This window comes from Pseudopodoces humilis, chromosome 9 (assembly GCF_049639895.1).
Source record: "Pseudopodoces humilis isolate 2021_Gansu_Grassland_sample_001 chromosome 9, ASM4963989v1, whole genome shotgun sequence".
Classification (NCBI taxonomy): Eukaryota; Metazoa; Chordata; class Aves; order Passeriformes; family Paridae; genus Pseudopodoces; species Pseudopodoces humilis.
Window position 1 is genome coordinate 20,451,004 of NC_142208.1, and position 14,543 is coordinate 20,465,546.

The 14,543-nt window shown below is 38.0% G+C and overlaps 2 protein-coding genes across 6 annotated transcripts in view; one reads left to right on the forward strand and one right to left on the reverse strand.

Moving 5' to 3' along the window:
* Positions 1–1,949: 1,949 nt before the first annotated feature.
* CEP55 (centrosomal protein 55) lies at positions 1,950–13,803 on the reverse strand. 2 transcript variants are annotated; one of them, XM_005520625.3, is made up of 8 exons: positions 13,443–13,803; positions 11,335–11,622; positions 9,046–9,090; positions 8,137–8,275; positions 5,900–6,213; positions 4,828–4,899; positions 4,078–4,203; positions 1,950–3,628 (listed from the first exon to the last, which is right to left on the reverse strand). In XM_005520625.3, the coding sequence occupies exons 1-8, from the start codon at positions 13,617–13,619 to the stop codon at positions 3,422–3,424; spliced, it is 1,368 nt and encodes a 455-aa protein (XP_005520682.2). In that variant the 5' UTR covers positions 13,620–13,803; the 3' UTR covers positions 1,950–3,421. The 2 variants fall into 2 exon arrangements, with proteins under 2 accessions (XP_005520682.2, XP_014105616.2); XM_014250141.2 differs by having other exon boundaries at positions 4,078–4,227.
* A 281-nt stretch (positions 13,804–14,084) lies between these two features.
* The window catches only part of MYOF (myoferlin), a 64,049-nt gene continuing 63,590 nt past the window's right edge, over positions 14,085–14,543 (forward strand). For all 4 annotated transcript variants that reach the window (XR_015773307.1, XM_014250427.2, XM_005520626.3 and 1 more), the window contains exon 1: positions 14,085–14,192. The gene's annotated coding sequence lies outside the window, so the exon portion shown is untranslated. The remainder of the gene's footprint in view (positions 14,193–14,543) is intronic.

A 14,543-nucleotide genomic window follows, 5' to 3' on the forward strand; every position in this document is an offset into this window, starting at 1 on the left:
TGGTATTCTATATCTGCTTAGACTAGAAGTTCATACAGACATAGGAATACCAGTAATTTTCTAGTTGAGAAACATGAGATGAGTTTTAATGACTTCTGGTGCAGTAGCTACTAATTTAGTATGTAGTGAAATAACAATACATTCTAAAGAATAAGATGAAGAGTCAATGCAGAAGACCCATTGTGGCTTTTTTATTTAAATTTTGCAGGTCTTCATGTGCCATTAAAAACAGGGCTTCAAGGCACTGTGAGAAATCAGTGGCTGATGTCCCTGAGCCAAGGCAGCCTCGCCTGTCAGGGGTGGTTTAGGTAGTTACATAAGTGTCCCGATAAATCTCCAGTGGTGGAGATTTCACAGCCTCTGTAAGCAATATGTTTCACTGCTCATCTACTCCAACCACCAGAAAGATCTTCCTTATCTTTTGCACTTTTGAACGTTACTCTTCTCACTGAGCATTGTAGGTTCTTCCTTGAATTTGATCAGAAGTCTGAAAGACTTCTACTACATTCATATTAGTCTGAATTGTTCTTGAAGTACAATACTCAAAATCAACATAACCACGTGAAAGATGATTATCAAAACTGAGACTAAAAGCTACACAAGCAAGGAGAATACCAGAAGTTGATTCATGGATCTAAGAAAAATAACAGAGCCGTCTTTCAGTTTTTATTTCACAAGCAGCTCTCCTTATGGAAAAAAATTGTGGAGTTTTAGCTGTCTTTCCAGCTACCCAACATGAATGACATCAAATGCACTTAATTTGCTGTTTAAAAAGAACAGTATGAAAGCTAGGATTTATAAATATGCTACTAAATATTGGTAAACCATTGTATTAGCCCCCAGGTTTCCCTGGATCAGCAACTTCAAATAACAGTCTTTCTGGTAGGTTGAAATTCAATTACTTGAAGGGGACATAACAGAAAAAGGCTCCTGACATTGTAAATCCAAAGTGCTTGAAGTAATGAAAACATTACTGTTGCTTCCTGCCTTACAAATAATTAGACTTACAGCTAATTAATTCTTATCAGTAAGGAAAGCATGTTAGGCACAAACTTCTCTTTTCTACATATAACTAAAGAGAGGAGCAGCAGATCTCCTTTTTTAATTTTCAGGAAAAAAAAATTCTGAGATTTCTTAGCTTCTAAGGAATGGAAAAAAAGCAGTGATATGATCTGCATACCGTATGAAGTTGGAGTTTTATAGCTGGTTTTAATTACATGTAGGTGATGACAATAGTATTTGTGGGTCTGCGTTCAAAGTAAGTGTTTTACTTCACTGAAATGTAATTTTGGTATTTTGCAACATACACCACAATAATGACCTGTATAAATTTATCAGCAAGAGGGTTTTTTGGTAGTATTTATCAGGTAGGACTAAATCCATTGTTAAAGTTCATTAAAGGTAGAACGAACAAAACTTTTTATCACATCATGAACTTTCCAAGTCTCCCTCTACAGTACCAGTTTCTAAAGTAGAAGTGTTTTATGCTAATTTAAGAAAGCCTCAGAACTACTGAAGAGTGCTGACCTGTAGTAGGCAAACTTATTTCATTTATAATACATAAAAGATCAGGATTTCCTTTTGCAGAAACTATGCTGAGTATGCAGCTGGAAATAGAATACTAGCTGATTAAGCTGTTGTTAAAAGACAAACTTTCAAAAGTAGTTTAATTAGAGATTAAAATTATTAGGCTGCAATGAAAAGCATAGTTATTATCCTGAACTAAAAGATTTGTAAAAATATATGAAATTAAGACAATTTCTCTCATGGAAAAACCTTGAGATTCTGAATCACAATTTCTGTTTTACTCCTTAGCTTATCATATCTTTGGTCAGAAAAACTGTTGCTAGCAGTTCAGCAAATTGTCAAATACAAAGATTAGCCTGAGACATGGTCAGTGAAATTGAAAAGTGGATAGGGAGTGGCTAATACAATAAATCTGGCAGAGATATTTCAGATATAAAGATAATATCTTTTAATATTTTCTGTCTCATGAACACTGGATTTAATTGAGAATAACATCACTCGATACTATCAGTTATTTTCAACAAATAGGAAAACACCTTCATATTTAAGAATAAAAATGTAACATCAGGGATTAAGGTGAACATTATGGGGTAAATGCGTGCAGTTTTGCAATAAAGCAAATGGAGAAAGCTGATACCAGCTAGCAATCAGAATCAGCAGGCCAGAGAAACATACACCTTGGGTACTTGTGTGTCCTCAGCAAACCACAAACTTGTAAAATGTGCAAATTTATTCTTAACTAGTGTATCTTTGCAAAATTTCCACATTTGAATAATTTCCATGAAGCAACTTCCTGTTGGGACTTCACTACATATGCAAGGAACAAAATGCTCACAATCCATTCAAACTTACAGTAGGTGCTAGAGATTGCAATTTGCAATTGTAAATCCATCAGGGATTTTTTTTTGCCAGTTTCTAATTTGTTGCCAGAATTTGACATTAACTTGTGTTTTGTATTAATACCAAAATACAGCGACACTTCAAATCCACTAGAGCAATTTGTTGAAAACTGCACTTTGGGACATTTGTCAAATCTAAGGTTGAATAACTGACATTTCTCAACTTTAACCTCTAAAATACGGAAGCAAAACAAGTTTAATTCAGAGTAATTATATACCCAAAATTCAAAAATGGCCTCTGACATTCTCTGAAATATAATCTTTCTTCGGCACCAAGGAAGTTTATGTTTACCAGGAAGTTGGTTTTTCTGAGATTAAACCTTGGTCAACAATTTAGCCACCCCTGATGGTGGTTCTGGATAATCAGCTACTTCAGATTGATGTTTTGACCATCAGTCTTAAGCAGCAAAGATCTAACATGGCCCTCCTGAGTTTTTATGTATCAAGATGTTGATCTATTCCACATATATATAACAGATGTATGTATATACTCTACACACTACACATATGTACACACACCATGTATAAATAAATATATATATATAGATAGATAGATATATATATAGTGCACCTTTGAGGGCCAAAAATCTTTTGCAGCTATTCTTGTCAGTTAAGGTACAAGCACAATCATCAGGATTCAACAACCAAGAACTGGGTATGCCAAAACTAAAATATAGTCTGACACAATAATTGTGCTTTTACTATTCTTACATTTAATAGTGCAAAAAGAAAAAAAAAAAAAAAAGGCCAGTAGTTTACTATTTAAAATATTCCTAATTCTAAAAATATTTCTGTTTGCAACTAGAAAATGCAGGAGCTGTTTTTCAAAAACATGAGGTAAAATACTGAGGCCAAATTATAATGTTAATACTGTTTGTGTGGAACTGAATTATCGTTTTGTCATTTATACAACTGTAAGAAATAAGCTTTAAAAGATCTTTTGCCAAGCATATTGGCAGCATATATGAAGCAAAGATAGTAAGTTCATTTGGAGCTCAAGCTGTACAGAAGTCAATGTGTGCTAGTAATTCTCTATGCTGGCTCGTTGGATATGGCACTTTACATCTGGGACACTCGAGAAAACTTTCATCAAGGCAGCTGGAATGTTTCAGGGGAGGACTTCTGTCATATGTGGTCAGCTTCTTGTCAAATACAGCTTGCAAATCTTCTTGTGATTCCATATGTCCAGATTCTCGGAGTTTCTGGAAAAGGAGGAGCTTCACTGTAAGACTGGGGCATGCATGCACTAATCAAATGCTGTGGGAAAATACATTAAGGTTTCATGGCACACAAGCCTTGGGTGTGTTACAGCACGAAGGACTGTTCACCAGCAACAAGTCTGAGTGGAAGCACATTGCAGCTTTGTCATGGTGCAAGACAAAACTGGGTCACACACTGTGATACAAAATACAGAGTGTTCCCTGCTCAGCACCGTGACTGTTCTGGAGCTCCTGCTGCAGCACTCCCGCTCCATGCTTGCTGGAGAGAAAAGCAGTGCCTGCCTGCCTGGCACAAGGCTCTGCACCTTGGGGAAAGATACAAAGGATGGAGGGACACTTACTCAATGCTTGGAATAAGAACCCAAAGCAAGAGGATGTGTGTTTATGCAAAATCCCTGACTAAATTCACCTGCAAGTTTTTCAGTACATACCAGAGGCTCCAGACGGGTTATTTTCTCCTTGGCCTTGCGCAACTCCTTGAGAACATGGTTTAACTCATGCTTCAAGTTCTGGCGGTCAAGCTTTCCATTCTCTAAGTCCGTGGTGCATATCTGGATCTGGCAGCCCAACAAAGTGAAAAACTGAAGTCAAAGTTAGTATGAATCAGGAGGAATATTTCCTATTTATATATTTAAAGTCAGTTTTGCTCTGCAATAACATCTTAAAATGGGATTAAAAGGAAAATTTAAATGAAAAATTAAAAATTGCTGTTGCTTTCATTACAGTGAAATTCACATATGCCCAATTATTAAAATCTCCCTTAGCAGAGGTGCAGTTTAAAGTTATTTTGTTTGGTGGGTGTTTCAATTTCAAATAAAGAAAATAGAAAATATGGCAATGCAATTATTTCTATATAAAAAATATATTACAAAACTTTAATTACGTGATTAGTTTTAGAATATTTCCTGTGCCTTATCTGAGGCTTTACATGTTGAACAGTGATTGTGGAGAAAATAGCACCAGGTTTGATCATACCCTCTTATCAGTAGAAGGTTACAGATTTTCCTCCTGACAGATGTTTCAAAATTTTTGAAAGCATCAAGAGATTATGCACTGTTGAATATTCCTGCCTAGCATTACTTTATTTAATACACTAATCATTCTTAAATGTGAAGTTAGTCTGGAAAGACTTTGTGCCTAACACAGATTAAATATCAGCACTTTAGCACATAATTTTGTACCTGTTGTTCCAACAAAGCTATTCTTGTGTGTTCCGCCTCCTGTCTGAGCAATGATTTACGAAGAAGTTGCACCTACAAGGCAGATTAACACTTGTAACAAACAACTTCCATATACTATAGTTAATAAGCTTAAAAAGAACTAATTTATAATGGGATCGAAGTAAACTCTTACATTCCTATGACAACAGAAAATGTATGCCTGTTATGCAAGAACCAAACTCAATTCAAACCACTATTTCCCCAGGAAAAACTCCACTGAAAAATTATTATTGCACTGAGAAGGGGGAATGCAGGATGATGTTATTGTTAAAAAAAACAAAAACTGAAGCCTCCTAGGTGATTGCCAGGATGCTGACAAAAATATACTCACAAAACCTGTTTGCACTCACATGACATGATGTTAATAAAAACAAACAATGCAATTTTTTTAATATAAGAGAAGAAGTTTAAGGGTCAGAAAGTGCTATATCATAATAATAAGTAAATGCATACATTAAAATACCCTCTGCTTTCAGCATGTATCAACTTTTACGATAATGCTGTTGTTCAGCTTCAAAAAATAATAATAATAAAACAAATAATAAAACAAAATAAAATAAACTTCTTTTAATAATTATTAACCAGTGACAGCCAGCCTGTCTTTAGAATGCTTAATTGTTGTTCTGGCTTTGGCATACTTTGGTGTTTAGTAAATTTTATTTTCTTATTTCAAATATCAGCTGTATTTTAGCTTCCAGGTGACAGCAGATATTATTGGTCTTCCATAGTTGGGAGCACATAATAAAATGAATTTTTAGCTTTCTTGTTCTCATTCACTATTAGTCTCAAGGATAAACTACATCAGAATCAATTCAATATTTTCTCCTTTCTCTTTTGTGTCCCTTAAGACCAGAGAAATAAATGAACAAAGTTTCTTGTTTAAACAATTCAGTTTTAACCAGAAGGACACGAGTCTAGATCTATGTGAAGAACAGTTACCAGAGAGAGGCATGGTCCATTCTGATTAACTATGAATTTTCATCTCTCTTGATTCTTTGCTAATGACCTCAAACCTCCAAATCCATCCACTTACCTGACATAAAAGTTCCTCAGACTTTTCTTTTTCTTCTCTGAGCTGTTCTTTGATAGTTTCATTTTCTTCTTTTAGTCTTTGTGCTTCCTCTTTCATTTTATTTTCATTTTCTTGAGTCTTCAATTCAGCAACCCGTTGTGACTGCAATAAGGCATTTAAACTCATCATTTCCCCTTGTGTTTCTTCATATGTCTTTTTAAGTTCATCAAGTTCAAATCTCAGCTGGGTTATAGTGCGTCTTTCAGTCTCATGATCATTCCTAGCAGCTAGTAACAGCTGGTCATGGTATTCTTGCTTTTCCCTTTGTAGATGACCTTAATGAGTCAGAAATAATTGAATTAGTAATGTTAAAAAAATAAAATCCACTTAAAAATCATAGAAGTAGATCTTGAACAGCATTTTAAGGCTAATTAATAGAAATTGACATAGTCTGCCATTGCAGAGCTCAGAATAGAACTAAACTTCGGTTGAAACAGCTTTCAGTATTTATAATACGTTAAGTCTCCTTACCAGCATACTGGAAAACACTATTCTTCTAAGGCCTCATGCATTACACTGACTCATGGGAATCTGACCCAAAGACACTGTATTCCTACTTCCACTTTTAGGCTCTTTAGCCAAGCTGCTGGCATTACTCCCTCCCTGAGGATACTCTTGGGATGTGACAGATTCTACTTCAACCTTGTTAACCATAGCCAGACCTTCCATTGTCTTTTGTAGATCATCTTCTCCAAATAGTATGCCATAATTTACTTCTAAACAGCAAATAGAAAGGACTAGGATATTTATTTTGATTTAAAATGCTCGCTTCTTGGGTAGCAACTATTATTTAAAGCAGTGCTAGAAAATTTCTGCTTGTTGACCCAAGAAAGGTTTAATAAGTAGGAAAAAATTAAGAGGCAGAATGCAAAAAATCAGGAGCCATACAAAATATATCTAGAAGCAGAACAATGGATGTAGAATTTCATGGGCTTTGCTGATTTTTAGTACTGTAAGTTTTGTGACTTTGATACTTTTCCTATTGAAGACTTGGACTAATTCTTCAAAGTATAATTTACTAGGGAGAGTTTCCTGCTTGACAGTTTTCCCTTCCCTCAGCTATAAACTAAGCCCTAGCTTCTCATTAGCAATACTCCTTTATAGCACTGACATTCTCAGAGAGAGGCCAAGTTTTTCCTTGGAAAAGGTTTTCATATATACTTTTAACTTGTATAGCTAGATTCTTAGAAACTTGGAGTTCTGCTACTGCCTAGCTGATTGAAGAGAGGAACTTTCTAACACCCTGACTTCAAGTCTCCTGGCTGCTCTTCTGGCAAAGCTTTGACTGCAGTAACTCTGGGGTGCATTTCCTGGTGAGCTGAGTCTGCCTCCCTCTAAAAATACTGTTCACAGATTTCTGAACAGCACCAAAACAAGATTATGATGATATATCACTGTTTTCCAGAAAGATTCAAACAGCAATACAGAAACCAATCCACTGCCCTCGAATTACTATTGCAAGTCTGTGAGTATGCTCTTACTCCACATGATGCTAGTTCTGTTTAGTCATTTTTACCTTGCAGGTCAGTTGCAGCATGTATGAAATTAGCAATTTGGTAATAAGAAAAGCAAGTCAATTCCTTCTGGTTCTTCTGCTCAATATGATTTTAATTTTATTAATACTGAGAGGGTGTGCCTTATTGAGGAACTGCACAGCAAGGAAGTGAGCTGGAGCTGGCCAGATCCTTATTGTGAAACACTGCTTTGGAGAGGTGCCAAAACCTATCACAGGCTTTCTTGTCCTGTAACAACTGTTCAGGTGAGTAAAGAACATGGCAATCTTGAGTCATTTTTATAATATTTATTTTGAAAAAAGTAAATTTAAAAAAATCTGATCCACACCTAGCTAATAAATCCTTAATGCTTCCATTATGTTGACTGAAAGTGTACTTTGAAGGATGGGAGATGTACATCTATTTGCCCCAACACTTTCCACAAACAGATAGGTTGCTAATAGAGTGTCAAGGCTGTTAAAAACCATCTTTGAAGTGGGTAAGAGCAGGAAGTACTGTTGGTCAAGTAACATAGGTAGATAACAGCAAGCAGAGAAATAGTATTTAACCAAGTTTACCATTAAGCAGCCAAAGTGTTGAGAACAAAGCCTTGATTTTAAATGTGCTACAATTTGTTTTCAGAAAATTTATTCTATAGATAATTATGGTTTGGGTCACTTGTGGGGGTAAAAATAAAGTTGATACCTTCTGAATTTGATCTAGGTTCTTGCCGGCTAACTATTTCTGTCTTCTGTTCAAGTTCAAAGATCCTTCCAAGCAATCCCCTGACATATGCTTCCCGTTGCTGGTCATACAGTAGCCACTGCTGGTTTTTCTCAAGAGCCTTCATAAAAAGAAACAGAACAACAACAAAAAAGACTCTGGTAATTAATCAGCTTTTAGAAGTATTTGTCTTGCATCTTAAAAATATTAAAAGTTATATATTGGACAGTTTAAAGATAAGCTAGTTAAGTCTGATGCAAATTGTAGTAATTGGTACAATAAATAAATAAATCCATCTTCATTTGGAAAGTTAATTCAGGATGCTGAGCATAAGTTAAAAGTGCAGCAATGGGAAAATTACTTAAAGAAGAAGAAAGGCTTCCATGAGTTGTGCCTAGATTATGAAGAATTAGCTTTTCAATCTCAAATAAAAAATGAAATATAAAATAACAGACCTTGAAAATGGAATAAAATAAAACAGTATCATTGCAATTTAGTTTGTAAGAACAAGGACATGGATGTTTTAGCTGCTTGGCTCATAGACTTACTCAGCTTGGAAGGAACCTCAAGAGGTTTCTGATCCAACCTCATGCTATCCCAGGCAGTGTCAGGTTCCTACAGGCTCCTGACTGGTCAGCAACCACTTTGTTCTGATGTTCCAAGCAAGCTTTTTCAAAGATGATGGAAATCTTAATTTTTTTTTCTTTTGCAAGTTTTTGGGTTTCTAAATTTAAATTATTGCCATATCACTAAATAATTTTAGGTATTATATTTTCGAGAGAAACATACCCTCTGAGGTCTCATACTACCCAAAAATGTACATGATGATAATTTACATTATTCTGCATTTCAATACAGGTGATATGTGCTTGAAATTTACAGGAAACTTACATCTTTCAATTGTCTTTCAACTTCAGTGCTGTTTGTTGCACCTTCCTGAGGACAAAGAACAACTTGTTAATGGTGTTTAAAATACATGGCTGAAACAGCAAAGCTACTCCTGTACAACTATTAATCTCACATAAGTAGCATAAGAATATTTTAAAAATTAAAACAGATGCATTTAAAAATTGAAACAGATGTGCCTTTTGTGTTTAAAGATCTTTATAGTTGGTTGCTGACGTTTTTTTGAAGGATCCAAGTTACATAGAAAGGCATTTAATGTATTTAAAATAGACTCTCCTGCAAAATACAGGACAAAGATTTACATGGAATTTATTCCATAAGTCTGCAACTCGTATTTACATTAAAACATTTCCTAAGGAAACTATAATGTGTTTTTTGCTGAACTGCTGTCTTGGAAGTCCTGAAGAGTGTTCTGCAAAGAGCTTTTGAAAAATGAAGATACTTGAAGGGTATCATTTAAGTACAAGGAGAGGTAAATCTTTCTTCTCTTTTTGTATCCTCATACATATGGCAATGACCCAGACATACAGAAGTTGTTGGGGAAAGACAGAGACCTTGGTGCTTCTCTGGGGTAACAGGAAGACTGTAAACATCTGGGTAATTGTGCAGGCCTGTCTGGAAGCATAAGGACAGACTGCTTGATTTTCTGAGACCTGATCCCCGGTACAGTGAGTATGACTTTTGTACACATATGAGTAGAAGAGTTCTTGAGACCCATCTAAAACTGGAGAGCAGAGAGTTACACAGACATATTTCTTCCTCTCTGACATGTATCTTCTCTAAATGATGCAAAGTGGTTATAAAATTGTGTAGGTGTAAGTCAGAGGGAACTTCACTGTGAAAAAAAAAGTAGACTACTACCCAAATCCAAACCACATTTTTTCCAACATTTTTCTACAGATCTTGGAAGAAATTATAGCTGAAAAATACAGAACTTTGAATGTAATTAATAAACTTAAACACTTCCTAATAAAAATAGTATTTAGAGACACTGAACTTGTTTCTATGAACATCAGAGTCCTGCCTCAGTAAAATCTTTCCCAAAATTATGTCATAAAACTGTTGTTTCCATTTCAGAGCTCATATGCCACCAAGCAGTTTCAAGAGGCTATTGCTAGACTTGTTTTCAAGTTCTCCAAGACATCCAGTCAATACATCATTATCCTCTGTTGATAAGTCAGTTAAAAATTTAAAAGAAAATTACGGTTTTAAAGTAATACATATTTTGGTGGTTTATCGACAAAAATATGATGAAAATCTGTTGACTCAATATACATTTTAATACCTTTAATGAAGTTTGAAGTGTCTTAAAATTTAAAATAAATACACTGCATTTAAAGTGATATTTCTCAATAAACTGCATTATTAGAAGTACTATATATACATGTGTTATTCAAAAGCAGTAGATAAAAATAGTCTGTTATTTGGCTACAGCAGAATTTCTAGAAATTGCTCAACTCCCTTGTAGAGCACAGGGAACCAGCACCATCTGCAGGTCAAAAGCTGGAAAAGAAAGACAGCCACCTATTTTTAGGTACCTGTGCCTAAACAACTTCCCTGTGCCCCTCATAGAGATACTACTGCATTTTCCAAAGAACATTAGAACAGAGCAGGGGTGGAAAAACAGCTGTAGAATCATTAATGGACTTGTAAACACTGTCAAGGATTGGCAAGATACCTATCAACCACTTAATGAGGGGAGAAACTCATTAATCTTGTCCTATCCTGTGTCCATTTAAGAATTTACCATGTGTGATACCATAGAAGGTAAAGACAGTTAGTTTTAACAACTGAGACACAAATGAGGATTCATAAGAGCAGAGAGAAGAAAGATATTCCCAGGACTGAAACTGAATTAGGTGAGCAGCTTAGTTTGTCTTTATTAGTGCCCCACATCTCTTACCACTGCTGCCTTCTCACTCTGTCTAATCACTGAGCACACAAATCTGAGAAGGGCACAGTGCCTGCCTAAGCAACAGTGGATCATCCCACATAGTATCATAAGACACACTACCCGTGTGTGAACTTGAACAAGGGACCTTGCAATAGAGCAGGAGAGCATTCCCTCCTCCCCAGATGTGTTGCCTGAAGTGTGGTCTCTGACTGTCCCTCATTTACAGTTCAATCTGGATACCATCTCCCTTCATACAACAATATTTCAGCATACAACACAGCTTGTAAGAAAATTTTAAAAACATCCTATTTTGTAACAGGTATTGGTGTTTAGCGGGCACAGATTCCAATATGCAATTGCAATATTTCTTCAGTGCTTACCTGGGCTGCCTGAGAAGTACTACTGGTTTTGTTCTCAAGATCAGAGCATTTTGCCATGGCTGCAGATAAATTACATTTTAACCGGTTCATTTCTTCTGATAGAGAACAAAGTAGCTGTTCTCTCTTTTCTGCTTCCTTTGTTTTTTCCTCTAGCTGATTTTGTAGTAAGGAGACTTCACTGTTCTTGGTTTTGGACCTGAGCTTGTTTTTCAGGTTTTGGATTTCTTTGTCCTTCTCTCCAAGAAGGTGATTGTATTTTTCTTTTTCTTTCTCAAGGGAAAGTACTTTCTAAATGAAACAGAATAAAAAAGAGTAAATGTTACTGTATGCATCAAATGCATTAGTAAGTTTACAGCAGTTGGAGATGATCTGAGCAGCAGGGTCTAGTGGAAGGTGTCCCTGTGCATGGCAGGGGGGTTTGAACTAGGTGATCTTTAAGGTGTCTTCCTGCCCAACCCTTTCTATGATGCTCACTTTCAAAGTTCTCTCTTAGCCTTTAATTCACTGAGAAAATTACTTTTAACTCAAAGCAGACAATACTGGAGCAATCATATGAAATATTTCAAGTAAAACCAATCTGAAATAGATGAAACGAGGAGAGAATGCAAAGAGCCAAGTTTCACAGGTTTGGTAGGTACTCAGTTTTGCATATGAATAAAGATCACTACAGTATATGAATCCTAAATCAAAAGCAGTATAAGAACTCCAAAACACTTCCAGCAAAGAGGTTGGTGCTACATTTCTTAGTATATTTCTTATCATATTTGTTAGCTTTGGGGAAGCGGCAGAGCCTTCTTGCAAACTACATGACAGTGAGTTACAAAAGTTATAATAAAGCATTCAGGAAAAGGATCCTGTTTTCCATATTATCTGGGCCTGTAGTTTCAAAATGTGCTTAGTAGATATTTTCACCATGCACTCTTTTTCCAGTAGGCCTCCAGCACAGGTCATCATTACACAGAATAAGTACCGCATTTAAGATGCCATGGGGCTCTGTATGAACGTCAGATGTGATAGCATTTAATTCTGCTGAGAAGGGCTGATGTTGAAATCCTGCATGTTGACATTGGAAAGACAAGTCATTAGAAAGAGAAACAGAAAGAAAGTGAATTTGAGAGAGCCTCATTTATGGAATGGTTGAACACCACTGCTCACTAAAAGTAAAATGAATATTAAAATTAATATTATTTAAATACCAAAGAGTATCTGGCATATCAAACATGATGGTGATTTTCCACCGGTTTTTCTAAGTTTATAGGAAACCAGTATTAAATTACGAACACCAAGCAAACAGCAAACACCAAAAGACTCAGCAAATACCCTAAGGAATTTAGACAAAACTGTGCATGAACTGCCCAGCCACAGCTCATCCTTGGCTCTCAACTGACATTGTGGCACAGACACATGACAAGCCCTTTGGTTAAAAAAAGTGCCGTAGATATATTAGTATGTCTATTCTACATTAGTTGTACCCTTTTCTAGTGTCTATCTGAAGTTTCTCTGTCCTTCTGGGAAGCCTGACAACCTAGGACTAGGTCATATGTTAAGTCTTGAACTTCTCACTTTCAACCACAGGTTTACCTCGAGTGGAAGAGTCATATAGACATACAGACGCTTCAATACCTTGCAGCATCTTAATTTCTGCTCTTTAGTTGCAAAGGAAGATAATGTAGCAACACAATTACACTTTCATTTACCTATAGCTGAGCGGGAGCTTGACAATTCAAACACTCTGCGCCTTTCGGCATGTTTTTAATCAAACGTTTGCAAACGTCAAATTCTCTGCAGGAAGTGCTTAAAATACTTCTCTGAGACGTGCTCTATTGGGCACGTGAGGACGGGTCTTAATGGACTAACTGGCACCTCTGGCCTCAAGTCTTTGTATTTACCAGCTTTGTCAGATGAGTGTGATTTTAGTAGCTCAGCTGTCATTGAAAAATATCTGAGAATGAAAGTGTGAAACGAAAAGTTGGTCTAAACTGTCTAACGCTACTAAACCAGCCGTGACATCAAAAGTTTTGAGAGGAAGGGTTGGGCTCCGGCTCCCGAGGCCGAGCGCCGTGTCGGTGGGACAGGGCCGGCGCTGGCCCGGGGGGAGCCCGGCTCACCTGCAGGAGCCCGCTCCTCTCCGGCTCCGTCACTCTGCCTGCCGCCACCTCCTCCATGGATTTCCGCGGGGCAGCGCCCTCCTGCTTACCCTTCTCGAGCCCGCTGTCAGCTCTGGAGTTGCCCGACTTCAGCCCCCCCTTGCCCATAATTCGATCTATGGCCGTCTTGGCGTTCATCTTTAGGCGCCTGTACAAACCAAACGATGCGCTACGGAACAGCGATCCCTTCTAGCGGCCAGGACAAGCCTTCCGACAGCTGGAGTCGAGCGCAGGCTGCGCGGACCTTCCCCGACCCCGCGGGGCCCAGAGGGGCCGCGAGTGACGGAGCGGGGACACGGCCCGGAGCGGGGACACGGCTCCGTCCGGGCCCGGCCCGCGCCGCTTCCGGGAGTTTGAATCCCGCGGCTCCGGACCGTCACTTCCGGCCTTTCCGGATGTCCCCGCGGGGCGGCAGAGGCGGTGTCCCGTGGTGTCACCGCCCCCGGTGTCACCGCCCCCTCATGTCGCGTCCCTCCCCTCATGTCGCGTCCCTACCCTCCGCCGCCGGGCTCCCGGGCGGGTGTCAGCGGCAGGGCTCGGCCCGCGGTGCTGGGGCGCGGAGCGGTGCACCGTGCTGCTCGGATGGCTCAGTGCCCGCTCAGTGCTGTCTCTTACGTGTCTGTGTCCTCGTTTCTTCCTGAACGCTTGTGACTCCCTTCTCCAGAAATCCTCTTCATCTACCCCAAATCTAATAATTTTAGAAATTACAAAGTAAGCTAGGATAGGTCTCGTGTGACCATGTAAAAACTAGGCTGAAGTGCGCTCACTTGTGACTCGTTTTGCTCCATCTTTCTGGCTTCCCCTCTCCTCTGCCCTGGGGACACGGGGACACGTGTGGCAGTGGCAGCGTGAACCTCTCGAGATTTTACATCTGTTCACAGCTGAGAAAAACTAACGCCGAGCACGGGGAGCTCAGAGCTCTTGTGCTTGTCCTGTAAATGTTACCTAGTTCATACCAGAGCGTTTGTTAAGACAAAAGATTCATATGCCTCCAAGCAATATATGTCACTTTTAATTTATTTTTTTCACGCATTTCCTTAATACTCTTAAATTTTTAGTTAT

Excerpts from the sequence above, each read along its gene's own strand:
- CEP55 (XM_014250141.2), bottom strand. The coding sequence starts at position 13,619 with ATGAACGCCAAGACGGCCATAGATCGAATTATGGGCAAGGGGGGGCTG. Across the intron at positions 9,091-11,334 it reads GTACTTCTCAGGCAGCCCAG|GAAGGTGCAACAAACAGCAC; the intron begins GTAAGCACTGAA and ends CTTTGTCCTCAG. Across the intron at positions 4,228-4,827 it reads TAGCTTTGTTGGAACAACAG|TTTTTCACTTTGTTGGGCTG; the intron begins GTACAAAATTAT and ends CTTTGACTTCAG.